Below are 27823 nucleotides of genomic sequence, written 5' to 3' on the forward strand. Positions count from 1 at the left end.
CTGAAACCTTCAGAAGTATTTTTGAAGGTGAAACATTCTCGAGCCAATGTCCTCTTTCATTTCTGAGTCCCCGGGCTGGTCTGCGGTGGCCAATGTTCAGAAGGTGACAAGAGGTGTCCCCGTTGCTATTTCTGACAGTCCCCATCCCTGAGCACAAAGGAGCCAGGCAGCGAGAAAACGAGGAACGTGGGAGCCGCTCTTTAGAACACAGACAAAAGCCCCAGTTTAATTAAACCACTGCACCCAGAGGCCGGTTTAAGAATCTCCCTGCCCTTCTGCTGCTCCGCTGAATTCCATCCTGGAAACCGCAGAGCCAGACCCGCCCAGGGCTGTGATCTCTGTCTCTAAAGAGATAAAGAAAACAGCCATCCCTTCTCTGACTCAAAACCCAGAGAATTCAAAGGAACAGCTATGGAGTTTCTTCTGAGGTGCAGTTTGAAGAGCTGGGTGGGGGGAAGGGAGGAGGAGGAAGAGGCAGTTAACTCTTGGGGACCAGGAGAGGCCTCTCCCAGGACGGCGCAGGGGTGAAGTAAACTACAGACGCTGGGCAGGGGTGAGGTGCACTACAGACGGTGGCCTGCAACGCAGTCCCTGCCGGGGTTTGGGACCTCTCACATCGGCGGCTGAGTGGATGTGATTTGAACTGAAAGTGTTAAGGAACCCCAGGAAAGGAGACATAGCGTGTGATAACAGGACGTTACAAAACGAAACCCCCCACGATACCCCCTTGGAGGGCAGAAGAGGCAGGTTGTCTTCCCTTTAAGTGTGTGCCACGGGAACCCACGGTTGTCATTTAAATCTGAATATTTCACGCACTGTATTTTTTTTTTTTTTTTAAATACAATACCTTGTAAAACAAACAAACGGACAAAAAAAAACCCACGCCCCTTGCCTGGTGAACCATCTCTTGACTTTCACCTTTTCACTTCTATGTGTCCAGGGGATTACGGCCACTGTAGGACCATCAGCACTGAAAGAACCGTATTATAGACGTATTTAAAGAACAGAGACCCGACGCACCAGAAGCAAAACATTTCTTCCGGAAAAAAAAAAAAAAAAGAAAAAAAAAAGGACTTCATTCATCTGAACCTTCTATCAGGTAACCACATTCTTTGAGCACCTCTGTGTCAGGCTCTGGGCAAGGGCTGGAGCTCATGATGTGCAGGACCCCGGTCTTCAGGGATTCATACACCTGATTCCTAATCTGGGGGCGACTGCACCTCCGTGCATCTCCCTCTCTGATGTTTGGCAACATCTGGAGACATTTTGATGGCCACAGTTAGGAGGGTGCTGTTACCGGCATCTCGTGGGTAGGTGCTGGGGTGCTGAACATGCTCTACCGTCCAGGACGCCCTCCCCCCCCAACAAAGAATTATCGAACCCAAAATGTAAGTGGTGCCGATCTAGTGGGGATAGACGGGTGGACAGAAAGGGCAGCCAAGTGACGTTAACTGGCAGATAGACCTCTGCTCAGGTTTTATGGGAATTCAGAGGGAGAGAGTCTTTACCTTTTAAGATAAAGCGACTATCAGCACTTTTTTTTTTTGTTTTGTTTTTAACCTGGAGGCATCCTGATTTGTCGCTGTTGCAACTTTCTGCAAAAATTGCCTCTACCAACCGGTCCTGATTTCTGGGAGCTGCATTTCTGACAGCACCCCAAAATCAGGGTTGGTTCTTGCTGGGTGTGGAAAGATGGAACCACCCGACTTCATTTGGTATCTGATTCATGGGCAGGACTCTGCCAGCCAGTGATGGTGAGTGTGGCCCAAGGGGCTAATGTTCCAGATCTCTCTGTGTCACCCCCTCGTCTGAAGTGTTGGCAAATTCTCATCAGACATTTCTGAAAACGCTCGGCGATGAGCGGGGATACTTGTACGGAAGAATCTGTTCCCTCCATCCTTTCCTCCCGAGGGAGGCTAGAAAAACGCCCTACTGGCAAACAGACCTGTGAGCTGGGCAGACCACTTGTGACCTAAGTTCCGTGGGCAACCACGCCCTTGCCCTGCAGTGGCACTGGGAGTGCTCCACCTGGATCCTCCCGGGGCCCTTTTGTAGTTTCTGCATCGCCCCACCCCCCAGCTTCAGTGTGCCTGGGTTCCCACCCGCTCAGCCCTACACACCAGACCGCCTGGGGCTAGTGTAGACAGAAGTGTCTACATTTGGCTTGCTTGCCAAGAGACCGAAGTGCCTGCTGGCTGTAGAAAAAGCCAGTTCCTTTGGCTCGTGTCAAGACAACCCTGAGATGCAGCTAACACCCCAGGGCTCCCTACAGGTCAAAGCGACTCTTGGTCTAAGGTCACACCTTTGCTTGACCTCTTAGCTTTCCCCAGTCCTTCCCCGCTCCCTGATGAGCCTCCCTGGGGGAGCACTTCCGAAAGAAATCGCCTGCAAGCCTATCCTCTCCTCAGGGTCTGCTTCTGGAGGACCCGGCCTGACACCCTCCCTGAGGATATACTTGCTACGTTGTGTGGCGTGCATGTGTCCTTGCACTGCCTGTGATGGGTCACAACGTCATCAGTTTCTTCTCACGTTTGCCCGAGACGGGGAACACCCACACCGGCTTACGTTTTCTTCCAGAGAAGTCAGCTGTTCATCCAGTCTCACTTGGTCTGTCCCAAGAGGAAATGTCCCCTTCTCTCTGTCGGGAGGGACAGGTGGGAACTCCCAGGGCCCTGCGGACTCTGCTATCAGCTCCTCGGTGGCGTTGATGACTTTCAGGACTTCTGTGGAGATGTTGCAGAGAGAAACAGCAGAATACTTCTGTTTGGCCCAATAACAGAAGGGGACAGAAGACAAGAACAACACGTTAACAGTGACAAGGGAATTCCACATTATCTGGTGCTCATCACGAGACTTATTCCATCATAACACACATAAACATCGCTGTGCCGAAGGAACGAGAAGCTAAAAAAAAATCTACACAGCAGGAAGGCGCCTGGAGGAGGCCTGATTTGACACGGCCTCGCTTCTGTGACTCACACCGGGTTATTTGATCCCTCGAGAAGGAAGGAGACATCAAGCCGAGGCTACCACATCTTTGGCCCACGGCTGGTGGTTTTAGACGCATCACCTCGCTGTTTGCATGGCATTCTATGTCCTCAACAGAACGTCAGTCACAGACTCTGTCAAACCACATCCACGGTGTGGTCTGGTAGGTCTGGACTGGATGTTAAGAGACCTGGGCTCCAGATCTGGTTCTCCCTTCATCTGGTGTTGGGATCTCGACCAAGTGACTTTGTGCCTCTGGAACTCTGTTTTGTCATGTGTGGAATGAGAGTGGAAGAGTTTCCCTGCAGGGTTCGGTAGCCCCCTGTGTGTTAGCTCACACACGCCTCTTCTCGAGCCCATTCTCCCTTGCTCTCCTCTACCACAGAGGGGGGACAGAGCACTCCATTCCCCACCCCTCTGTAGCCAGGGGCAGGCATGTGACACAGTGACGGGCCCAGTGAGCCCGACAGGAAAGCCTGCTGAGGGGGTCTCTAGCAAAGCTGCTGTTTTCCTAACCCAGTGAAGAGATCTAGCTGATGTTCTCCTACCCCACTTCTTTTTCTGTTATCTGTGGCTGAAAAGATTCCTCACCGACGTAAGTCAGTTCCTGCTTTTACATTCATGGCTGAAAATTACAATCAGGATCTGGGCCAAAGTCATTGATGGAGCAGAGGCACTTTAACCACCAAGAATTATCTGCATCTTCGAGTTCATCAGGACATAGAACATCATTATAAGCTGGAGATCAATGTTTCTTGATAGTAATGGCATCTACCTATGATCAAGTTTATTTATCCTATCGAAGGGTTTGTAAATTGGAACTCAAATACTGCAGATGCACGTGTGTGTGTGTTTACCATTTACCAGTAAAGTGTTTCAAGAAAATCTGGAATTTTAATCCCTTTGGTACCTTCTAAGGTACCTTTCTGACTCACGTATCCTGGCCAAATAGTTAATGGCAGCTATGGCTCGATTTTGCAAAGCCTGTTCCTCCAAACAGATGATGCTACTGCAGGTTTTGTTTTGCTGGAGGATTTTTTTTTTTAAATTTTTAATGTTTATTTACTTTTGAGGGCGAGAGAAAGACAGAGTGTGAGCAGGGGAGGGGCAGAGAGAGAGGGAGACACAGAATCCGAAACAGGCTCCAGGCTCCGAGCTGTCAGCACCGAGCCAGACGCGGGGCTCGAACTCACAGACTGCAAGATCGTGACCTGAGCTGAAGTTGAATGCTTAACCGACTGAGCCACCCGGGCGCCCCAGAGGATGTTTTGACACCCTTCCCAATTCACTAGGGAATCAAAGTGTTTAAGTGACAAATCAGTGAGTGAGTCCACAGTCTAGAAACTGGCTCTGGGCTTCCATGCACATGGTCTCCTATCTGTCAAATTTTTGTAGGGTTAGGGCGCCTGTGATAAGAGGGCCCCCCATCGAGCCCGTCCACTCCACAACAGCTGCTTGCCTGACCCAACGGCCACACTCCTTTCGGTTTAAGGGATTTGCCATAAACCCAAACAATTTGGTCTGCGGTGTCAGGAGAAGGGAATGGAAGGGACAGTACACAGACCCAGTAGAATAGGGCCAGTGTCCGAGGGAGCAGCCAGTGCCAACTCTTTATCCGAGGAGGGACTTGCAGGGGCTACCCCGCCACTTTCCAGGACGCTGGGACTTGCCGTGGCACCAGGCGAGGATGAACGGGGCTCGGCATGACTTTGGCACGACACGGCTACACCACTGTCGGCTCGCGTCCGTTTCAGAAGAGGCAACGTTGTAGGTACGAAAGCAGATGCGTTGCCCTGCTCTTAGCATGTGAGTTCGTGTTTAGAAACTCTGCCCCCTCTTTGGTAGAAGAGGTGTCCTTGTACAGTTTTTTGAAAAGAAAAACGTATGACTAGGAGACTCAGAAGAAGAAAAAAAGGACCACAGCACAGTAGGAGGGAAAAGTGTGAAGATGGACACACGTCCCCAGTGGGCGCAGGGTCATTCAAGGGCCAGGGTTATTGATGGGAAGGGTTTAAGAGGTGCTTCGCCAGGAAGGGTTATCTGCATCCTGACTCCGACTGAACATATCGCGTCAAAGCTGGGCATCCATGTTGCTTGGCGGTCACTGTTCCATTCCATCCATAAATAGTGTTGTTTATTCAGCCACAGGGGTTGCACGCTGGAAGCCAAACATTGCCCAGAGGCATGCTTTTGGTTTTTCTTTTGACGAGAATGCCTTCCTTGAGACATGCACTTCCCAGGTCTCTGCAGTCCCCACACGGCTCACCCTACATATTTCATTGGGGGTGGTCTGTGGTGGGATGAAGCAGTGGACAGTGGATGAAGTCCCTGCCCTCAAGGCATGCCTCTAGTCCTACCCCCACCACTGGACGTGCAGACATACTTTCCTGTCCCCTGAAGGCCGTCTGCATGTGCCGCTGAGTCAGAGCGTGGGGTCCCCGGTGGCCGGTCCGAGGACAGCAACCACAGCTTTAATGGGAAGATGTGTGGTCTGGGGGAAGCCCCGGGAAAGTTCAGAAGCGAACTAGCCGCCAGCTGGGGGAAGTGGCCAAAAAGAAAGAAAGAAAGAAAGAAAGAAAGAAAGAAAGAAAGAAAGAAAGAAAGAATATGAAAACTGGACAAGATCTCTCTGGTTGGTGAGCCAGTCGGCGGGACCACTGCCCTCTGTCTGGTGGTGAGCTCTCCGTGGGCAAGTGCAAACTGGAAGCCATCAACTCCGGCAGGGAATCAGGTCTACTTGTCCACTACAAAGGGCTGACGGGGCTTTTTGCTTGGACGTGGGGGTGGGTGCGAACATTGCGTGGGCTGGAAGTTAAGATACCTGGGATTTAATTAGCCACATGGCAGGAGCGGGGCTCCAAGCCTCCCTGTTCCTTGGTTTACTCGCTGGTCCAATTAAGGAGACCAGAAGATTTGGTGCAGGGCTGACACGGACTTGTTATGTAAATGTCCCGCTCCCTGCCCGGTCCAGAGTTAAAAGTAGAAAGCACCTCGTACAGTTACGTTAAATAAAGCTAGATTTAGCACTGGACGGGATCTTGTTCAGATGAAAAGCTGGTGTGGACCGGGGTGCTGGCAGGGAGCCCCGTGTGTGGGAGAAGTGAAGAGGTAAAGGACCCTCTGCTTTATTGCTCATAGTCCCAGAGAGCCGAGCTGAATGGCACCAACAGAACACAATTGCAGAGCCCAAAGCGAGCTACTGCGGTAGCCGATGGTACTCCAGATAGCAATTATAAGATGGGTCCAGTGTGACGGTTTCATGGGATCAAATAGGGAGAGGTGAAAGTGTGGCCATTAGCCCACAGAGCAGGGACAACTACCAAACGGGAAGGTGGCCTCACTGACACTTGGGGCCGAGGCCCCACAGATGACAGAATGAAAACGGCCACGCAGTAACAAATTCAACCTCCCAGCTGTCAAAGAGATACAAGTTAAATGGCAAATTGTATCAGGCACCAGATACCCGTGCGATTCCCATTTAAAATGCTTGTGTGGGGGGGCCCCCGGATGACTCGGTCGGTTAAGTGTCCGACTTCGGCTCAGGTCATGATCTCACGGCTCATGGGTTCAAGCCCCGCGTCGGGCTCCGTGCGGACAGCTCAGAGCCTGGAGCCTGCTTTGGATTCTGTGTCTCTCTCTGGCCCTCCCCTGCTCATTCTCTCTCTCCTCTCTCTTTCTCAAAAATAAATAAATAAACATTAAAAAAAAAAAAATGCTTGTGTGGGCCAGCATGACTTTGCATAACTTCATGGGGACTTCATATGGAACATCGCATACATCATGCCGACTTTGCTACCTCTGGGGCCGAAACAAAGTCTACACTCGGGGTACAGAGAGGGTGATGCGAAGCTCTCCGGTGCCCTCGATCGCTCACAGCAGCAGCAGAACAAGCAACCTCAACAAAGACTCCTGTTTCCTGCCCGCCTGTAACCTACAATAGGACCGATGCAGACCTTTCAGAAGGTTACGTACCGCTCAAAGGAGGGGGTCCTGCCACGGGGGCCATTTCAATGGCAGAAGAGCAGGTCAGGACCCAAGTCGTAAACCCCAGCATCCTTCTTCTCTCACTAGGGCCTCAGTGATTTCTCCCTCCTGTCCCCACACACTCCCTATTCAGATAAAACATGTTCTGGAACAAATTCCTCCTCCATTTACTCTTCCTTAGAAACTGCTTTCCAAAGGCATGCAGACTGCAGGGTGTTGCCAGGAGGAGATTCTGAGCCTGTGGAGTTCTACGGAAAAGACGGTTTCCATCCTAACCATTAGCTATTCTTGCTTATTAGCAACCCTTGCAAACTCTCCTGAGATTTTTTTTTTTTTTTTTCCGGCGTCATCATTCATTTCAAAGCTCCATGCTGGACAAAGAAATGCAGACTCATTTCAAGCTGGAACAGACAGGAATGTTCCTTACCAGAATACCCCAAGCTTGCCAACACGCAAAGAGCGGGGGTGCGTGAAATGCCTGGCTTAATCCAGAGGGAACACTGTGGATGCCAGACGGCTGATTCTGGCCCCGGTTCTACCCATGTGCATGCACGTGTCTGCCTGCCTCGGCTGGGCCAGAACAGACCCCATGGCTGGCTGCGTGTGATGAACTGGGGTGTGACAGAGGCCTGGGGTGTCTATTTATTTGATTTGATATGAGTCTTACGATGATCTCATCGAATACAAGGTCGGGGGCGGGGGGAAGCTTTGAGGATTAAGTTATATGTACAGGTATCTGGGGCAGAGGAGGAATTTTTCTAGTTTGGGAACTGCTCTGAGTCCCGTCATAGGAGCAGAAAAGCTAAATTGGTAGAAGCCGAAAGGACAGCGACACCAGGGTGTTTGTGAGATATGGAGGCAGGCGGTACGCTTTGAGGTCCGTGGGTCACTCCATGAGACAGGGATGGTCAGTGGCCAGGGTCTTGCAAAGGGCCTCCTTGCCCACTGGGCTCAGCAGGTGTCGAGCCTACAGCTCATCGTTCTTTTAGAAGCCTATACAAATGCTTTAAAATCAGAAGATAAAAGAGAACTCTTAGGCCCGGGAGCATGTTTTGATACATAATATTAATATATTAATCTATATACCAACACAGCTGTAAGATTTGATTCGCAAGTGTGTTTTCTAGAGCAAAGGGCCCATGAGGGCAAAGGGAAGGGCGCAAGGAAGTCGTAAGTTGGCCTGGATCTGGCTGGCCTGGAGCCCCTCTGTGAGAAGGCATGTGGGCAGCAGAGGCCTGGTGAGACCTGTCCTCTGGGGGCACTGCTGTCCTCCCTAGATATTAGTGAGGCTCCAGGCAGGCCCGTGAGAGGGGGCTGTCCACTCACACTTGGGAGAACCTTTCCGAGCTTCCCCCAGATGACGGAGGGAGACGGTGGGTGTAGGTGCTGTGGTCCTGCGGCTTCCTATTGAGGATTGATGCTAATGTGACCTCCCCATTGCACACACCAGACCACGAGGCTTGGGAAATTCAGGTTACACTGTCTGTGACACTTTGGGCAAATAACTTAACCTCTCTGAGCCTCCATCCCAAAATGGAGATAATAGCACCCAGCTCAAGGGGCTTCTGAGATTAAATCAGACAGCATATGTCGTGTCCACAAAGTGTCTGGGGCCAGAGCTGTGAGCCGTCCCTCCTCCCCTCGCCAAACTGCCCCACTGGCTCTAGATGGGCCTGTTACTGCCTGACTTACGTGCCTTCCATTATGTACCACGCTCTCAAAGCATCTTTCCCTGCCTACGAGGCATTTTGAAAAATGTTTTTTATTGTTCTTTCCTGAAAAAAGTTAAACTTTGCTGCTCTCCGTTTCCCAGGTTTTTTTCCTCGTCAACTAAGAATATCTTAAAAAAAACACACAAAACAACAACACTGTAATCTAGTATTGCCTACCAACATCACCACAATTTCATAAAGAAGAGATAACTTGGGGCGCCTGGGTGGCTCCGTCGGTTGAGCGGCCGACTTCGGCTCAGGTCAGGATCTCACGGTCTGTGAGTTTGAGCCCCGCGTCGGGCTCTGTGCTGACCGTTCAGAGCCTGGAGCCTGTTTTGGATTCTGTGTCTCCCTCTCTCTCTGACCCTCCCCCACTCACGCTCTGTCTCTCTCTCTCTCAAAAATGAATAAACATTAAAAAATTTAAAAAAAGAGAACATAATATCACAATATAGAAGGTCTATCCTAAGCAACGACAGTAGGTGACCTGACATGGACATTCGGACAGCCCCCCACCCCCCCGCCCTGGGCACTCACACATGTTCCCGACCCTGTATCTCCCTCTGACTGCAAGCAGACTGAACCATACGTACTGCTGATGCAATAAAAGCAAGGTATGTCATTGCTTAGCTGGGAAACTGAACGAATCAGGTCCTCAAACATTGTCTGCTGTTTCTCACCGGCACTAACTTAATGCAAAGCCTTCGGGAAGAGTCTCCTCTGTGCCAGGGCCCTGGCGTGGAGCCCTGCAGGGGATGCAGAGGTGAGTAAGCCGTGGTCCCTGTCCTCAGAGAGGGGAGAAGGACACGAAGACCAACAGCAGGTAGCAGAGGGGAGGCCCTACCCTGCCCGTGAGCCACAGGCTGCAGACCTGCAGAGGCCACGCCGGTATGTGACTTTGGGGTTGGTCTGGAGGCACAAGAAAGAGGTAAAGAAACCGCGAAGTTGGGCTTCCGGCCTCAGCTGGAAGGGCACCGGCCTCCGAGGCTGGAGGGCACAGCCTGGGGCGTGCAGATGACAAACAGGAGGGAGGCGGGGGCAGGGCAGTGCCCCGAACGCCAAGCTCAGGAGTTTGAGTTTTGTGCTCCCGGCCATCAGGCGCCACCGCGGGTCCTCGCTGCTGCTGTTCTCAAGAGCTGGCATTTCCTGAGCACTGACTGCATGCCAAGCTCTGGGACAAGCACTGGCCTGGCCTTGACTCCCCGAACTTTCCTGAGCGCCCTCGGAGGCAGGTATTCTGATCACATCTCACAGATGAGGAGATGGGCCTTAGAGGGGGGTTTGCTCGTCAGGAGTCGGCTTTGCACCCAGACCCGCCCGATTTCAAAGCCAGGTTCCTCCCACGCCGCACAAGAGGCTTAGGCTTCAGGAAGGCGGTTCTGACCGGCAGAGGAGGCACAGATTTAGGGCTGGGGAGGACCCGTGGCAGAGAAAAGCGTCGGAAACTATGACTGCAGCTGGAATCCAAGGTCACCGGGGCCCCGGGGTGGGGCAGCTGCGTGGGAGTAGGTGGTGAGCAGTTTTCTGGAAAGAGAGCTCAGAGCATGCTGTGGCTGCAGGGTGGGGAGGGACACGGCGGGACAGGCTGTAATCCCAGTGGAGGGACCGGGTGCAAACTGACGCACCAGTAAGGAGATTTAGATGCCGGCAGAGAAAGAACGGTTCACTGGGCTCTCGGAATAAGAGACAATGTGATATTTCAAAACTCCTTCTTTTTTAAGTTTACTTATTTTGAGGGAGGGAGAGAGAGAGAGACAGAGAAGCAGAGAAAGAGAGGGGGAGAGGGAGTCCCAAGCAGGCTCCGAGCTGTCAGCGTGGAGCCCGATGCTCAATCTCACCAACTGTGAGATCATGACCTGAGTTGAAATCAAGAGGCCGTCGCTTAACCGGCTGAGCCAACCAGGTGCCCCAAAGCTCCTTTCTGACAACCCGAGAGGCTGTGATTACCAACGGCCGGGATGGAAAACCTCCAGGTCGTCTATTTAGTCTTTATTTTGAATCTATCATTTTCGATGTCAAGTGTCCTGAGCAGACTGGGGGGACACAACCTCCAGAGCTGGCTTTGGCAAAAAAGGGAAGATGGTGGGAGTGTGGAGCCCTCCAGGTCTCCTTTCAGCCCTGTGATACGTGAGTGTTCCTCAAGGGGCTCACAGGACAGCAGACATCCCAGATATCGGAGGAAAGAACTTTTTAACAGGGCCCTTCTAGGGACCGGTTTGAACACAAAGGGGGGGCTGTCATGCAGCACAGAAAAGCCCTTCAGGAGCTCACGGTGCATCAAACACATATGGGCCCCTGCCGAATGCTGCTCCCGAGACCCCTCTAGGAGGGAACAGAAGAAGAAAGAAGGCGGCCAACTCAGAGCTAATGTGGGTCCATCCGGTGCCATTGTGACTCCAGGCTTCTCGTTACTGCATTTAGCCCTCACAACAACTGGACACGGTTGATGTTTTAATCCCATCTTTAGAGATGAAGAAACTATGGCTCAGTGAAGCAGACGCAGAGCTGGGACTTGAACCCAGAGACTGGTCTCCCAAGCCCATGCTCCTTCCCACCTGTCATAGCACCTCCTCCGTGCGCATAATTCCTGGGACCCAACGGTCTGTAGGAAGTGATGGTGGAACTGAACTGAATTGAATAATCAGGTCAGGGAATAACAGATCAGCGAGAGAAGGGCATGTGAGAGCCTTTGGAATGTTCTACACCCTTGACTGGTTGACATCCGTAAGAATTTGGCCACACCAACCACCAAGCCACACAATAGAGCTTGAGATCTCCCTGGTGACAAGGTCTAGTTCTGAGCCTTACTGAACCCACTAGGACTGGGGCACCAAGAACACTCAGTGGGAAGGAATTCGGTCTATAAGGAAATCTGCTCTAAGTGTGGTCCAGACTTGACGGTCTCCTCATTACTTTTCTGTCCCATATTACAGGTGCTTTCTTCGCTTTACAAAACGCTTCCATCAGACAACCAGAGGAAGCAAAGAAATTTGTCCAAAAGCCCCGATTTCATGTATTTTTTTTTCCCTGTTCAAAGGTAAGAAAAGAAACTCCATATGTCCTCTTAAATAGTTGACAGAAATCTGCTAGAAAAACTAAATGCAAATACGTTTCAGCTCTCATAAAACAGAAGGCGCTCTGGCGATGCCTCTACAACCCGTCAAAATATGTTCTCCATGAACAGACTCATGTCCCTGGAGGGACTTGATGAAAGTGGGTGACACAGAATTGTAGAAAGAAATTGGAGCACAAACCTAATACATTAGCATGTGTAATAAAACGAAGCTATGAACCGTAACAGAGATTAGAGAACTGACCTCTTAGGAATGTTTAGGTTCTTAAATCATCTTGGTTTTCATGGCCAAGGCCATTTATGAAAGAAATAAATATTTTCCTTTTTTTTTTTTTTTTTTTTTTTTTTTTGAGAAAGAGAGAGTGAGTGAGCCTGTGAATGAGAGGGGGAGAGAGAGCCTGATACAGAGCTCGATCTCACAACCTTGAGATCCTGAGCTAAGCCAAAACCAAGAGTCAGATGCTTAACTCACGGGAGACACCCAGGTGCCCCAAGGTTTCCTTTTTTAATGGTGATTACAGAAATGAGTTTTTGAAAATGTGCTATCTGTAGTTTTGTTCCAGAATTAAACTCACTGGTCTGCATGTTTTCCTGAGGGCATTTTCTTGCCCCCTCCCCTGCTCATGCTCTCTCTCTCTCTCTCAAATACATAAACATTAAAAAAAAAAAAAAAGAAAAAAAAATAGTTCCTGGGCACCTGGGTGGCTCAGTCAGTTAAGTGGCTGACTCTTAGTGTAGGCTCAGGCCGTGATCTCACGGTTTGTGGGTTCAAGCCCCATACCAGGCTCTGTGCTGACGGTGCAGAAATGGCTTGGGATTCTCTCTCTCTCCCTCTCTCTCTTCCCCTCCCTAGCTTGTTCCCTCTTTCTCAAAATAAATACATAAAAACTTAAAAAAAATTAGTTCCTGATCCTGATTGGAAACATTTCTCCACTGCTGGCGGTAGCCAGGATGCTGCCCAGGAACATGCTCATATCTACAGAAGCTTAGTGGGACGTGAAACCACCTTCCACGTTCACTGGGGACGGAAGCGGCACATGGCAGCCTGGGTGATCTTGGTAAATGTAGGGTCCTCCTTGTCACTTCTGCTGACACCTTCCCAGGTGCTCCCTATGTCAAAGCAGAAGTTCCCCGGCTGGCCCTCCGTCACCTTCCCTCACTGCCCTCCCCTTTGCCACGGTGCTCGGGCCACCCTGGCTCTTTAATCTGTTCCTTAAAGTTGTCCAGGTCATTTCCAAAGTATGGCTTTGCTTGTGTTCCTCTGCCTGGGAAGTGCTTCCTTTCGATCTTTGCCTGCCTTCTTCTGTCTTGCCCTTCAGATCTCAATCCAGGGGACACTTGGCCGGAATGGTGTCTGAAAAGACCTTCCAGGACTCCCCCTCCTCCCAACTCCCTCCATCACTGCCCTGCTTAACCTTCTTTTGAGCTCTTCTCTCTATTTGACACCTTGCCCTCAACCTGTTTACATCTTTCTCAGCTGTCTCCTCCAGTAGGAGGTAAATTCCACGAGGCAGGGGACTTTTCTCTCTTATCCCTGCTGTATTGCAGCTCTTGGAATAGTTCAACCATTATTTGTTGGATAAATGGCGAACGAACAGGGATTCAGACTTCAGATCTTTAATCTTTCTTTGTTGTCTCCTGTAAGTACTGTTGGGCCTGCAGACCAGGAAGATCCATTCATTCCTTCATTGGAGGGAAAATTAAGGACGTTCTTCTCTCGCTACATCTTCCCCTCTTCCAAATAACTAGTGAATGTTTGTCCCAACACCATTTATTAGAAAGTGTTCTTTTTCCAAACAGGGGTGACAGGTGGTGGGAATCATGAGATAAATCGTGAGTTAAATTTTAATATATTCTAGACTGTACTTCTGGACTATTTCATTGTATCTTGTATCATTATCTCACAAATTTAATTACTAGGACTTTATTTTTTTTTTTAAGTTTATGTATTTTTTTTGAGAGAGAGAGAGAGCACAAGCAGGGGAGGGGCAGAAAGAGAGGGAGAGAGAGAATCCCAAGCAGGCTCTGTGCCATCAGCACAGAGCCTGATGTGGGGCTCGAACCCATGAACTGTGAGATCATAACCTGAGATGAAACCAAGAGTTGGATGCTTAACTGACTGAGCCACTCGGGTGCCCTTTTAATTTTTTTTTTTGAAGTAGGCTTCAAACCCAGCACAGAGCCCAATGCAGGGCTTGAACTCATGATGCTGAGATCACGAACTGAGCTGAGATCAAGAGTTGGATGCTTAACCGACTGAGTCACCCCTAATTACTGTGCCTTTAAAGCATACTGTAATATCTTAATACAGGGGTCATCTTCATTGGTTTTTCTAAATATTTCTCAACTATTCTTGGCTTTCTTCCCTATCCGATGATTTTTGAATCCATTTGAAAACTTAAAAAACATCTGGTTCAGATGTTGATTTGACCAACATCAAACTTCTACCCTAATTTTGGAAGAATTCTCTTTTACATTATCTTTTCTTCCATCAGACTGCTAGGTTTCCTGGAGAACTTCAGTTTTCTTAAGTTTTAAGTTATATATATATATATATATATATATATATATATATATACACACACACACACATATAAAATTGTTATATATTATATATGTGTTATATTTATATATGTTATATATTATATATGTTATATATATAATTGTTATATATATATATATATATATATATATATATATATATATATATATATAATTTGTTTCCATTTTATTTGCTCTCCCCAACTCCCAAACTTGGGTTGAGATTCATCTACAAATTTCACTGCAAATTAATGGTTCAATTAGAAACGCTTGATATGAAGAGTCGTAATGTAAATCCTAGAATTGACACTTGAGTTGTCCTATGTAATTATGCTGAATGATGTGGATTTATGAATACACCTGCTACTAACAGACCTTTTCTTCGAATAGAATGGATTTTCGTTTTGCGTTTATTTGTGCTCAAGGTTACTTGCTCTTTATGTCTTAGGTAAATGTTTGCGGTCACTGATCTCACCCAGGCCCTCCTTGCCGTGTGGGGACCCTTTCTATTTGCCCACAGTTTCCTTTCCCTTTCTATGCTAGAGCTGTTTCAAACCTTGAAGCTTCAATTCCAATACCCCCTCACCTTCAGAAGACAGACTTGCCTTCCAGTTCAGAGAGTGGGAGAAAAACCCAGAACATAAGGCTTCTCCAACTTCCTGACATCAAATTTATGCACTTCCTTGTGTCTGGACCAAATCTGTCGGCTATTCCAGGGCTGGTGCCCCATCTGTTTTCTGGACCGCATCCCCCTCCATTCCCCCGAATCCCTCATTGTTGGACAGTAAGGTCATTGTTTCCCTACAAGAATAATGCGATGCTTGGTGAACTGCACTGATATACCCTTGGCTGCTTGTTCAGTTTTTCCGTAGGATAAAGCATGGAAAGTACAATTGCTGGATCGAATGCTATGCCCCCTTTGCTCAGAGTTACCCAGTCACCACTGTGCTAACATGTGCCCCTACTATTTTGTGTCTCTTAGACTGCCTGTTTCCCTGAGCTCTTACCGACTTTGGTTATCGTTCTTTTTAATTGTCCAATTTGTTAGGCAAAGTGACATTTCGTTATTTCAATTTGCATTTCTGTTGCTTGTCTAAACGAATGATGAGCTTTGCCCTGTTCATGGCTGCCTTCCCAGAGCCTCACTGTGCACTTGTTGAACGGGAAAGACGAATGCGCAAACCATACGCTAAGTTCTGGGCTAGGTGTTGTATTGAATACAGTTGAAATACAGATGAAGTGAGATATTTTTTTCACATGCTTATTCACGTTCTTTCTCCTTCCTTCCTTCCTTCCTTCCTTCCTTCCTTCCTTCCTTCCTTCCTTCCCCTCCTTCCTTCCTTCCTTCCTTCCTTCCTTCCTTCCTTCCTTTCCTTCCTTCCTTCCTTCCTTCCTTCCTTCCTTCCTTCCTTCCTTCCTTCCTTCCTTTCCTTCCTTCCTTCCTTCCTTCCTTCCTTCCTTTCCTTCCTTTCCTTCCTTCCTTCCTTCCTTCCTTCCTTCCTTCCTTCCTTCCTCTTTTTGGTGAATTGCCTGCTTACATGCATTGCCCTTTTATGGAATACAGTTGAAATACAGATGAAGTGAGATATTTTTTTCACATGCTTATTGGTCATTCACGTTCTTTCTCCTTCCTTCCTTCCTTCCTTCCTTCCTTCCTTCCTTCCTTCCTTCCTTCCTTCCTCTTTTTGGTGAATTGCCTGCTTACATGCATTGCCCTTTTATAGAATACAGTTGAAATACAGATGAAGTGAGATATTTTTTTCACATGCTTATTGGTCATTCACGTTCTTTCTGCTTCCTTCCTTCCTTCCTTCCTTCCTTCCTTCCTTCCTTCCTTCCTTCCTCTTTTTGGTGAATTGCCTGCTTACATGCATTGCCCTTTTATCCATTAGCATTCTGAGGCTATTAATTATTTGCCCATTATATTTTTAAGCAATATGTCTTTCCAGTTATTTGTCCTTTAATTTTATGGTTTGTGAAAAATCAACATGTCTTTTCCCTCCAGAATTATTGAGATATAATTGAGACAGAACATTGTGTAAATTTAAGGTGTATAACAGGATTTGATACACTTTTATATTTTGAATGAATTACCATAATAGGGTTAGTGACTACCTCAATCATCTCATATAATCCTTTTTTTTTTTTTTTTTTTTTTTTTGGTGTATAGTGAGAACATTTAAGGTTTACTCTTAGCAACTGAGTCTCAGGACTTATTCATCTTATAACTGGAAGTTTGTACTCTTTGACCAACATTTCCCCATTCCATCCATCCCACAGACCCTGGCAACCACCATTCTACTCTTGGTTTCTATGAGTTCAGCTTTTTTAGATTTCACATGTAAGATCATACAGTATTTATTTTTCTCTGACTTATGTCACTTAGCATAACACTCTCAAGTTTGTCACAAATTGCAAGATTTCCTTATTCCTCATGGCTGAATAATACTCCATTGTACCTATGTGCCACATTTTCTCTATCCATTCATCTGTAGATGGATACTTAGATTGTTCCCATATCTTGACTACTGGATAATGCTGCCATAAACACGGGAGGGCTGATATCTTTTCCAGATCCCAATTTCATTTCCTTCTGATAAATGCTCAGAAGTTGGATGACTGGACCATATGGTAGTTGAACCTCTATACTGTTTCCCACAATGGCTGCACGAATTTACATTCCCATCAACTGTATACGCAAGGGTTCCCTTTTCTCCACATCCTCACAAACACTTGTTTTCTCCTATCTTTTTGATGACAGCCATTCTCACAGGTGTGAGGTGATATATCAACGTGGTATTGATTTGGATGCCCCTGATGACTGGTGATGTTAAGGGTTCTTTTTATGCACCTAGCTCTTGGTCATTTGTATGTCTTCTTTGGAAAAATATCTACTGAATTCCTCTGCCCACTTTTAAATTAGGTTGTTTTGATTTTTTTTTTTTTTTGCTATTGAATTGTATGAGTTCCTTATATATTTTGGATATTAACCCTTATCACATAGACAGTTTACAAATATTTTCTCTCATTCTGTAGGTTGCCTTTTCCTTTTGCTGACTGTTTCTTTTGTTACGCAAGAACTTTTTAGTTTGATGTAGTTCCTTATTATTTTGTCGCTTGTGCTTTTGGTGGTGTATTTTCATATCATTGCCATGCTAATGTCAAGGAAATTTTTCCCTGTTTCTTGAGGTGTTTTAGAGTTTCAGTCTTTGATTCATTTCAAGTTAATTTTTGTGAGTAGTATAAGACAGGGGATCATTTTCATTCTTCTGCATGAGGTTATCCAGTTTCCCCATATTGTTTATTGGAGTCTATCCTTTTACCATTCTGTACTCCTAGCTGAGTATTTGAGGGTTTATTTCTGGGCTCGTGATTCTGTGTCATTGATCTGTATGTTTCTGCTTATGCTGGTACCATACTATTTTCACATCTCTGGCTTTGAAGCATAGTTTGAAATCAAGAAGTGCAATGCCTACAGCTTTGTTCTTCTGTCTCAAGACTGCTTTGGCTATTTGGGGTCTTTTGTGGTTTCACAGAAATTTTAGGATTGTTTGTTCCATTTCTGTGAAAAACGTTATTGGAATTTTGATAAAATTTTGATGGGGACTGCATCGCTTCTATAAATGGATTTGCATTGTATGAACATTTTAACTATTAATTCTTCTGATCCATGAACACGGGGTATTTTTCCATTTGTTTGCGTCATCTTCAATTTCTTTCATCAAAGTCATAATTTTCAGAGTACAGATCCTTCACTTAGTTGGTTAAATTTCTTCCTAACCACTTTATTGTTTTTGATGCTAATATGAATGAGATGATTTTATTTCTTTTACAGATGTTTCTTTGTTAGTTTTTAAAAACACAACTGACTTCTGTATGTTGATTTTGTATCCCACAAATCTACAGAATTCTTTTGTTAGTGCTAACAGTTTTTTGGTGGAGTGTTTAGGGTTTTCTCTATATAAGCTCATATCACTTGAAAACAATGACAATATTACTTCTTCCTTTCCAAATTGAATGCATTTTATTTCTTTTTCCTACCTGATCATTCTGGATAAGACTTCATGTAATATATAGAAAAGGAGTGGTAAGAGTGGGCCCCTTTGTAAAAGAGGAAAAGCTTCCAGTTTTTCACCACTGAGTATGATGTCAGCTGTGGCTTGTCATCTCTGAGGTATGTTGAGATATGTTCCTTCTATACACAATTTGTTGAGGGTTTTTATCATGAAAGGGTGATGAATTTGGTCAAATGCTTTTTCTGTATCTACTGAGAGGATCAAGGTTTTTATCCTTCATTATATTAATGTAGTATATTATATTTAATGGTTTGCATATGTTGAACCACCTTTGCATCCCAGGGATAAATCTCACTTGATCATGGTGTAGGATTCTTTAATGTGTTGTTGAATTCAGTTTGCTAATATTTTGTTGAGAATATTTGCATCTATATTCATCAGGGGTATTGGCCTGTAGTTTATAGTGTCCTTATCTGCCTATGGTAAAAGGGTAATGCTGACCTCATAAAATCACTTTGGGAGTACTCCCTCTTCTTAAGTTTTTGCAAGAGTTTAAGAAGGATTGGCATTAATTCTTCTTTAAGTGTTTGGTAGAATGAACCACTGTGCCATCTGGTCCTGGGCTCTTCTGTGTTAGGAGGCTTTTGATTACTGATTCAGTACTCATTATTGGCTATTTAGATTTCCTATGATGACTCATGATTTTTCTTCATGATTCAGTTTTGGTAGGTTCTGTATTCCTGGGAATTCATTCTTTTTTTTCTAGGTTATCCAATTTGTTGGCATATAATTGTTCATAATATTCTGTCATGGTATTTTGTATTTCTGTGATATAGGTTGTTATGTCTCCTCTTTCATTTATGATTTTACTTGAGTCTTTTCTCCCTTTTCTTAGTCTAGCTAAAGGTTTGTCTATTTTGATTTTACCCACAAAACAAGCTCTAATTTCATTGATCTTTTCTTTTCTTTTTTTTTAATGTTTATTTTTTGAAAGAGAGAGAGAAAGAGCACACACGAGTTGGGTTAAGAGCAGAGAGAGACAGAAGAAAGAGAATCCCAAGCAGGCTCTGGGCTGTCAATATGAACCTTGATGCAGGCCTCAGTCCCATGAACCATGAGCTTATGACCTGAGCTGAATTCAAGAGTTGGACGCTCAACAAACTGCACCACCCAGCTACCCCTCACTGATCTTTTCTATTGCCTTCTGGACTCTATTTCATTTATTTCTGCTCTGTTCTTTGTTATTTCCTTATCTTCTGCTATCTTTGGTCTTAGTTTGTTCTTCTTTTTCTAGTTCCTTGAAGTATAAAGTTAGGTTGTTTATTATTGAGATCTTTCTTTTTTAACACAGGCATTTAACACTATAAACTTCCCTCTTCGAATTGTTTTTGCCAAATTCCATAAGTTTTGATATATTTAGTTTCCATTTTCATTTGTTTGAAGTGGCTTTTTTTTATTTCCCTTTTGATTTCTTTTTTGACCCACTGATTTTTTGGAGTGCGTTGTGTAATTTCCACATATTTGTGAATTTTCCTGTTTTCCTCCTCTTATTGATTTTTAGTTTTATACTACTGTGGCTGTAAAAGAAAGTTAGCATGATATCAACCTTTTTAAATTTGTTAAGACTTGTTTTGTGACCTAAAATATGTTCTGTCCTGAAGAATGCCCCATGTAAGCTTGAAAAAAATGTGTGTTCTGCTGCTATTGGATGGAATGGTGCAAATGTCCATTTGGTCTAAAGTATAGTTCAAATCCAACCTTTCCTTATTGATTTTCTGTCTCTCCCCTACTCTTCTTGTATTGTTATTTATTTCTCTCATCAGACCTGTTTGTATTTGCTTAATATATTTAAATGCTCCAATACTGGGTGCATATATATTTATGAATTTATATGCTCTTAATGAATTGAATCCTTTATCATTCTAGAATGACATTGCCTCTTATTATAGCATTTGAGTTAAAGTCTATTTTGTCTGATATAATTACAGCTACCTCTATTCTCTTTTGGTTTCCATTTTCATGGAACATCTTTTTCCATCCCTTTACTTCAAGCCTATGTGTGTTCTTAAAGCTGAAGTGAGTCCTTTGTAGGCAGTGTGTAGTTGTGTCTCGATTGGTGAATTTAATCTACTTACAGGTAGAGTAACCATTCACAGGTAAGGACTAATGAATGTATCTTATTAACTGGTTTCTAAGCTGTTTTGTTGTTCTCTTGTTCCTTTCTTCCTCTCTTGCTGTTTTCCTTTGGGAATCGATGATGTTCTGTCATGGTATGCCTTGACTCCCATCTCTTTATCTTGTGTCTCTACTATAGATTTTGCTTTATATCGTAAGGCTTACACAAAACATTTTCTAGATATAGCAGTCTACTTTATGCTGATAACAACTTAACTTCAATGGCATACAAAACTACCCTCTATTCTCCCCCTTTATGTTTCTGATGTCACAATTTACCTCTTTTTATATTGTGTATTCATTAGCAAATCATTGTAGCTATAAGTTAATTTTAATATTTTTGTCCTTAGTCTTTTTACTAGCATTAAGTGGTTAACACACTACCATATTACAGTATCAGAGTATTCTGAATTTGACTATATATTTACCTTTCTCCGTGTGTTGTATATTTTCATTCATTCATATTATTAATTAGTGAATTTTCATTTCAGCTTGAAGAACTTTCAGCACTTCTTGTAAGGCAGGTCTAGTGTTGCTGAACTCTCTCAGCTTTTGTTTGGGAATGAATGTCTTTATCTCTACTTCATTTCTGAAGGAAAGCTTTGCCAGTTAAAGTATTCTTGGTTGGCAGGGTTTTTTTTCCAGCACTTTTTAGGAGGGGAATGGGCAGTGGGGGAGGGAGAGAGAGACTCCTAAGTAGGCTTCATGACCAGCATGGAGCCCAATGTGGGGCTTGATCTCACCACTCTGAGATCATGACCTGAGCCAAAATCAAGAGTTCGATATTTAACAGACTAAGCCACCCAGGTGCCCTTTTTCTTTTCTCTTCTCTTTTTTCTTTTCTTTTCTTTTTCTTTCAGCATTTTGAGTACCTCATTCTACTCCATCTTGGCCTGTAAGGTTTCTGCTGAGAAATCTGCTGATAGCCTTATGAAGATTCCCTTATAAGTGATAAGTTTCTTTTCTCCTGCTGTTTTTGGGATTCTCTTTTGGTCCTTTAGTTTTGTTAGTTTTATTATTATGTGCCTCAGAGAAAATATTTTTGACCTTTTTGGGGACTTATGAGCTTCATGAACTTGGATGGTCAAATCTCTCTTCAGATTTGGGAAGTTCTCAACCATTATTTTTTTAAATAAGCTTTTTGCCCCTTCCCCCTCTCTTCTCCTTCTTGGTCTCTAGTAATTCACAGATTGCTTCTCTTGATAGTATCCCATAGTTCATAGGCTCTCTTCACTCTTTTTCATTCTTTTTCCTTTGTTGTTCTCTGGCTGGATACTTTCCAAGGTCCTGTCTTCTACTTCACATACTCTTTCTTCTGCTTAATCCATTCTGCCCTTGATATTCTCTACTGCAGCTTTCATTTCATTCACTGTGTTCTTCAGCTCCAGAATTTCTGTTTGGTTCTTTCTTATGATTTCTGCCTCTTTGTTAAACTTCTCATTTTGTTTTATGCACTGTTTTCCTACTTTTGTTGAATTAACTTTCTGTATTTTCTCATAGCTCACTGAGCTTCCTTTAAAAGCTGTTTTGGGGTGCCTGGGTGGTTTAGTCAGTTGAGCGTCTGACTCTTGATTTTTGCTCAAGGCATGATCCCAGGGTCATGGGATTGAGCCCTGAATCGGGCTCTGTGCTGAGCATACAGCCTGCTTGGGATTCTCTCTCTCCTTCTGCTCCCCACCTGCATGTGCTTTCTCTTCCTCTAAATAAATAAATAAAATGCTGTTTTGAATTCTTTATCAGGTAAATCACAGATATCCATTTCTTTGGGGTCAGTTACTGAAAGATTATTTTGATCCTCTGGTGGCATCACGTTTCCTTGATTTTCCATGTTCCTTTAAGTCGTGTTGCTGTCTTTGCATTTGAAGTAGCAGTCACCTCCTCCAATCTTTACTGGCTGACTTCAGGAGAGAAATACCTTCCAGCAGCTTTACTAGGAATTCTGAGGCTTTCTCAGACCTTCTATGGATACTCATGCTCTACACTTCTTCCTCCCTCCTGAGGCAGAATTCTTGAACTTGTATGCCTTCTGTCAATTCTGCAGTGCACCAGGCTGAGTGCTGACAGCCTGCTTTTTGCTTTCCAAAGGGCAGTGCTGTTATCAAGTCTGTGGCCTCTCCTGTGCTCACTGGTTCAGTCCTGCTTTGTGTGCATGCTCACTAGCCATCTGGCAAAGCTTCCTCTCACTGCAGCCACTGGGGGTATCCTTGTTGGGGAGCCTGTGGATGAGGTGTCCTAGTGGTAGGCAGGACTCTAGAAGGAGTCCATGATGCAGTTAACAGGATCTGAGTCCATCTGATACATTCTGAGCCCTGGCTGCTGTTCCTGTAGCTTCTCGCCAGCCCCTACTCATGTAGCTTATGACTCAGGATTCTGGATGGGGCAAGCGAGAAACTGACCTCTTTGGTAGTGTCCTGCACAGCTGAGGAGGCGGGGTGCTCACTCACATGCTCTTACTTTCCCCCATGGGAGACATCATGGGCCATGCGCCACCCTGGGGGAGAGGTGAGGCAGGTAAAGTCAAACTGTTACTTTTACCATCTCCAACGTGTCCGGGCTCGGATTGGATTTGCTCCAACAGGATGTTGGAACTTCTCTGATGGACTCCTGGACCTTCCACATTCCCAACCGCATATGTGCAATTGTCTAGGTCAGTGTTCTCCAGGGGCTTCTAGACCATGGCTGAGATGGGCTGCAGCTGGCTGATGGGACACATCAGGTCCACAGCTGGGCCTGGGCTCTGTATTCCTGTTACTTGATGCATAAGTGAGTGAGACTCATCCTGGGACCCTATCCAAATCCTTTTCATTCTTTACAGGTTTATGGAGAGCAGCATATAGTTTTCATCAAATTCCTAAAGAGACCAGCAAGACTCAAAAGGGTCATTACTGTTGAGTTTTTATCTTCCAATTTATCAACTATTTTTCACTCAATACTTATGAGTGTTCATGAATTTCCTACTACATGTTAAACACCAATCTAGGAATTTATCAAAATAATTATGTTTTCCCCCTTTGATCTGTGAATATAATGAAAAGTATTAACAGGTTTCCTAAAATTGATGTGATTACATTCCTAGACAAAATCCTACTTGGCCACTGTAAATTATTATTTTAATATGCAGCTGGAAACATTTTGTTAACATATTAAGAATTTTTGAATATTTATCAACCAGTGAGATAGTACGCAAATTTTTGGTGGTACGTGATTTTTGGGTTGGACTCAAAGTTTTTAAATAAATAAAGTGGACTTGTATACCTTTAATTTTTTAATGCTAAATCATATGGGAGTAATTGGTACCATGAACGATTAATGGATTTTATTGGCAAGATCATGGGGACTATCTTCTTTTTGATGATAGTTCTTTGACCACTTTGCCAATTTCTTCTGTCTGGTCCGTTTTGCTCACTTACTTCTCTTAAAATACTCAATATTTAAAAAATCATTACAAATATCAAATTATTCACCTATAATTTTACATAAATCTTAAAGCCACACATACTTATTTTTCAAATGCATGTACATGCTCTTTTGATTAACAAGATAAGCATTTATGCAAAATAATTTGCCTTCATGACTCATCATATATGGATTTGATCAATAATGAAATATTATAATATTCAAGACATTTTTGATATTTACAATGAGTTCTCATTCAGGAAAAACTCCCTAGGTGCTTTGAGATGAATATCCTTCATTAGAATTATCTATTTCATTGGGAGTTTTTTTTTCTTTTAATGGAATACGTGTTGAATATTTCCAAGGGCCATTTTGGCATCAGTTGGGATTATCGTGTGTTTTTAAAAACACAGTATTTACTAAGCAATTTATTAAAACAGTGGGGTGTCCTGCTATTGCCTCCAGTTTTTCATCCTCAGAATAAATGTGTTAGTTGTGTGGGCATGCAATTCGAATATTACAACATTTAGTTTGCTAATTATTTAGGATTTTGGTATGTGTGTTTGTAGGTCAGACTGGTATATATTTCTTTCTTTTGGTCTTATATTCTCTCCACCCAGAAGTGTTTTCCACGAGCACACTCCTACTTATTCTGGGGAGCTGCCTGCACACAGTATGTTCTTCGGTCTCTCTCCCTTCTTACCTCCTGTGGTCCCATTTCCCCAGGGGATCCTACTTTTGAGCTTTTGTGGGCCAAGAACTCTGAACCAGTGCTTTCCTATTTGCAGCCTTCTAGGGCAACTCTGCCTTTCTTTCTTCCAACCACATCTGTCCTATGTCCCATTCTATTGCTGTCGCTGAGGCAACCTCAGTTTTTCCTGGCCTTTCAGATAATACCTGCATTTCACAGAGACGTTAAGGAATCTTTGCACTGGAGTTCTGGACAATCTTTCTCTAGTCAGTTCATCTTCTGCCAAGGGAAGATGGTGTTCTGCTGCAACCCCAGTGATCCAGGAGAGAACCTGGAACTCTTCCCAGGCAGGCAGCCAGGCCCCTCCCCATATACACACAGGATATGGTTGTGGGAATCAGTGACACCAATGACATCCTGAGTGGTATGGAGCCTCCTCACCTGTTCAAGCACCGTGGATAAGAGCTGTAGTTCTCAGAGGATGGCTAAAGCTTCTCCCCGCCACCCCAACGGTTAAATGGAAAGTTAGAAAAGAGGCTCTAATTTTTCAACAGGCACAGGCCTACTGAGATGAGTCACTTGTAAGATACAAGTCAGTATCTAACACTATATTCTCTCTGGCACCAACTGAAGATGAAGACATTCTTCTCAAATAGAATATGACCTTGGATGAAAGACATTGGATCCTTATGTGAATGGCGAGTTATTTTATGGGGTATGACACATGTGGACAAACTTGCCTTTATGTCAACACTGATATCAACGAAAAGTTTTTCACAAGCACATTAAACTTTAGAAACCCTAGGCTCTAGGTTTTCTGGAACAGTTAGTAGATCGGTCTCCTTGATCATTGACCAGGATTGTGTTTTTCTGTCCCTTGAGGTTAGTAAATGGGGAACAGCCAGGAGATACACAAATTTGTCTCTTGTTTGGGGAGAAAGTCATTTAATAGTTCAGGGAAGTCTTAATACTTTAATGAAAATTGTTTCAAGAAACTATAAATATGGGTGATATGTGCAAGTCTGTGACTCCATTGGAAAGCAAAGCACAATGATCCAGCCACTTATAATAATAATAAACAAAGCCACTTTAAATAAAATGCTTTTAGGAGCCTGGATATACAAACATTTGCTTATAATGTAAGAATTTACTAATCTGGGCCTTCAACAGACACTCAACATTCCATGGACATCTTTTGTCATATAAACAGTGTCATAAATGATACTTATGTCAGGAAACAAAAATCCATCTAATCTGTTACATATCTAGAACCATGGGACTTTGGAGCCTGAAGGGACATTGGGGACCACTGCTCCAAGCCTGGAAAGATTAGGGGGCTTACAGGAGATCCAGCCCCTGAAAGTAGTCTCCAAACTCAGGCCAGGAGTTCTTAGCCATTCTTTCGCTCCTTCTTTCAGGAATGCTGCGCTTGCATACCTAGAAGCAGACAGTTGTAAGAACCGCTTTGTCCATGACTTTTCTGCCAGAACCATCGGCATGACCACCTGCCCAGTGGTAGAGGAGAAGTAAGTGCTCACTCCTGGGCTCGAAGGATCACAGGGTTTGTAGGACTGACCACTGAGGTTTGACGGAATATGATGACTTAAGGAAAGAACGACTCTTTGGGAATCCGGTTCCCAAGAGGTTTCTGGGCTTGCCCCAAGCTCCACAGACTTGTTCTACAGTTGGTTAAAATGCAGATGGTGCTGACTATCCCCCAAGTGTCACCTATATGACAAGTTTGCCTACAGCAAAGGGCTGACTCCCATCAAGGTAAAGCATGTTTCAGGGGCACCTAGGTGGCCCAGTCAGTTAAGCATCCAACTTCGGCTCAGGTCATGATCTCATGGTTCGTGAGTCTGAGCCCTGTGTTGGGCTCTGTGCTGACAGCCCAGAGCCTGGAGCCTGCTTCGGATTCTGTGTCTCCCTCTCTCTGCCCTCTCCCCTTTCTCTCTCTCTCAAAAATAAACAAACATTTAAAAAAAGAAAGATAAAGAATGTTTCTGAAATGGTTCTTCTGCTGTTGGATAAGATTCTGAAGTCCCAGTTCCCACATGGGTCATCATACTAAGGACACTAAACAGCCACTGATGTCATGTGTCTACGGGAACAGGCACATTCCTCTGCTTTGGCTCCTGGGGAGCAGGGCCAGTGGTGGAGGCTGGGGACAGTAGGGCCTGAGCAAAGCTCTCTCTGTGTGAGGCAAGGCTCCTCTTAGTAAGGCAGAGGCCATTAGCAGCCAATCGGGCATCTGGATTTCCTCACTGCCTACGTGTGAACACCGACGTACGGTCACAACCCTGGAGTACTCGCCAATCGGGGACCCTACATTTCTCCTGTTTGGTTACTGGCCTAGTCTGGTTTCACCCAGAAGCCGATCTGAGATAGGGATTTAGTTCATTCGGGAGGTGATCCTGGGGAAGTAGTGGTGGAGGAGGGGGAAGTGGGGCAGGGATGGGAAGGGAGTCAATGGGGACGGCTCATCAGCGTGGGTGCCCAGAGCTCAGCGTGCCGGGGAGGCTCGGGGAGTCAGTGTAGCTCTGCCCCAGAATCATCATGCCAGTGGGGGCCAAATAGCTGGAGAGCATTTACTTTCTTCTCGCTCCCAGCCTGCCTTCTGTGCAGGAAGAGGGGCTCCTGCCACGTCAGGTGTCCGCAGGCAGTTGGACTTTGGGCCAGGGGGCACTGCCACAGTAAGAAGATTCGGGGAGCACCGGCAGCTTCCGAAATAGTCACTTTAGTGAGTTCCACTCCCAAACCATGCTGTGCCAAGGTCACGGTTATTCTCTCTCTCTTTTTTTAGGTTTATTTATTTTGAGACAGACAGTGCAGGCAGAGAAGGGGCAGAGACAGAAGGAGAGAGAGAATCTCAAGCGGGCTGTGCAATGTCAGCACAGAGCCCGATGCGGGGATAGAACTTAGGAACGAGATTATGACCTGAGCTGAAATCAAGAGTCGGATGCTTAACCTACTGAGTCACCCAGGTGTCCCAGAGATAGTCCCAGTTATTCTGATCCTAAAGATGGGAACCTGGAGTGTTCTGATGCCCTGCCTTTCCACTTACATTCTACGTCGCATGACAAAGCCCCAAAGGTGGTTACAGACCTAGGCTTGACGTACCAGGTGCTGACTGCAACCAGGTGCAGAGCTGTTCCTTCAGTCCCAGCAGACGGATGTTATCTCACAGCAGTGAAGTTTATTTTCCTGGAGGTTGTTCCAGGGGATATGATATTTGCTGGCCTCCTGC

The 27823-nt window shown here is 45.1% G+C and overlaps 1 protein-coding gene and 1 long non-coding RNA gene across 3 annotated transcripts in view; one reads left to right on the top strand and one right to left on the bottom strand.

The window, feature by feature from the left end:
- The window catches only part of LOC122198849 (myosin VIIA and Rab interacting protein), a 370836-nt gene that overhangs the window by 18878 nt on the left and 324135 nt on the right, over nucleotides 1–27823 (bottom strand). The window contains exon 12 of one of the 2 annotated variants that reach the window (XM_042903696.1): nucleotides 2566–2760. The exons of the other annotated variant lie outside the window; for it this stretch is intronic. Coding sequence (XP_042759630.1) covers nucleotides 2566–2760 — 195 coding nt within the window. The remainder of the gene's footprint in view (nucleotides 1–2565; nucleotides 2761–27823) is intronic. 2 annotated transcript variants of the gene reach the window in all.
- On the top strand, nucleotides 9364–26381 carry LOC122198852. The gene is made up of 3 exons (XR_006193187.1): nucleotides 9364–9447; nucleotides 11618–11721; nucleotides 25995–26381. It is a non-coding gene; the product is annotated as an uncharacterized LOC122198852 (long non-coding RNA).

This window comes from Panthera leo, chromosome C2 (genome assembly GCF_018350215.1).
Source record: "Panthera leo isolate Ple1 chromosome C2, P.leo_Ple1_pat1.1, whole genome shotgun sequence".
Classification (NCBI taxonomy): domain Eukaryota; kingdom Metazoa; phylum Chordata; class Mammalia; order Carnivora; family Felidae; genus Panthera; species Panthera leo.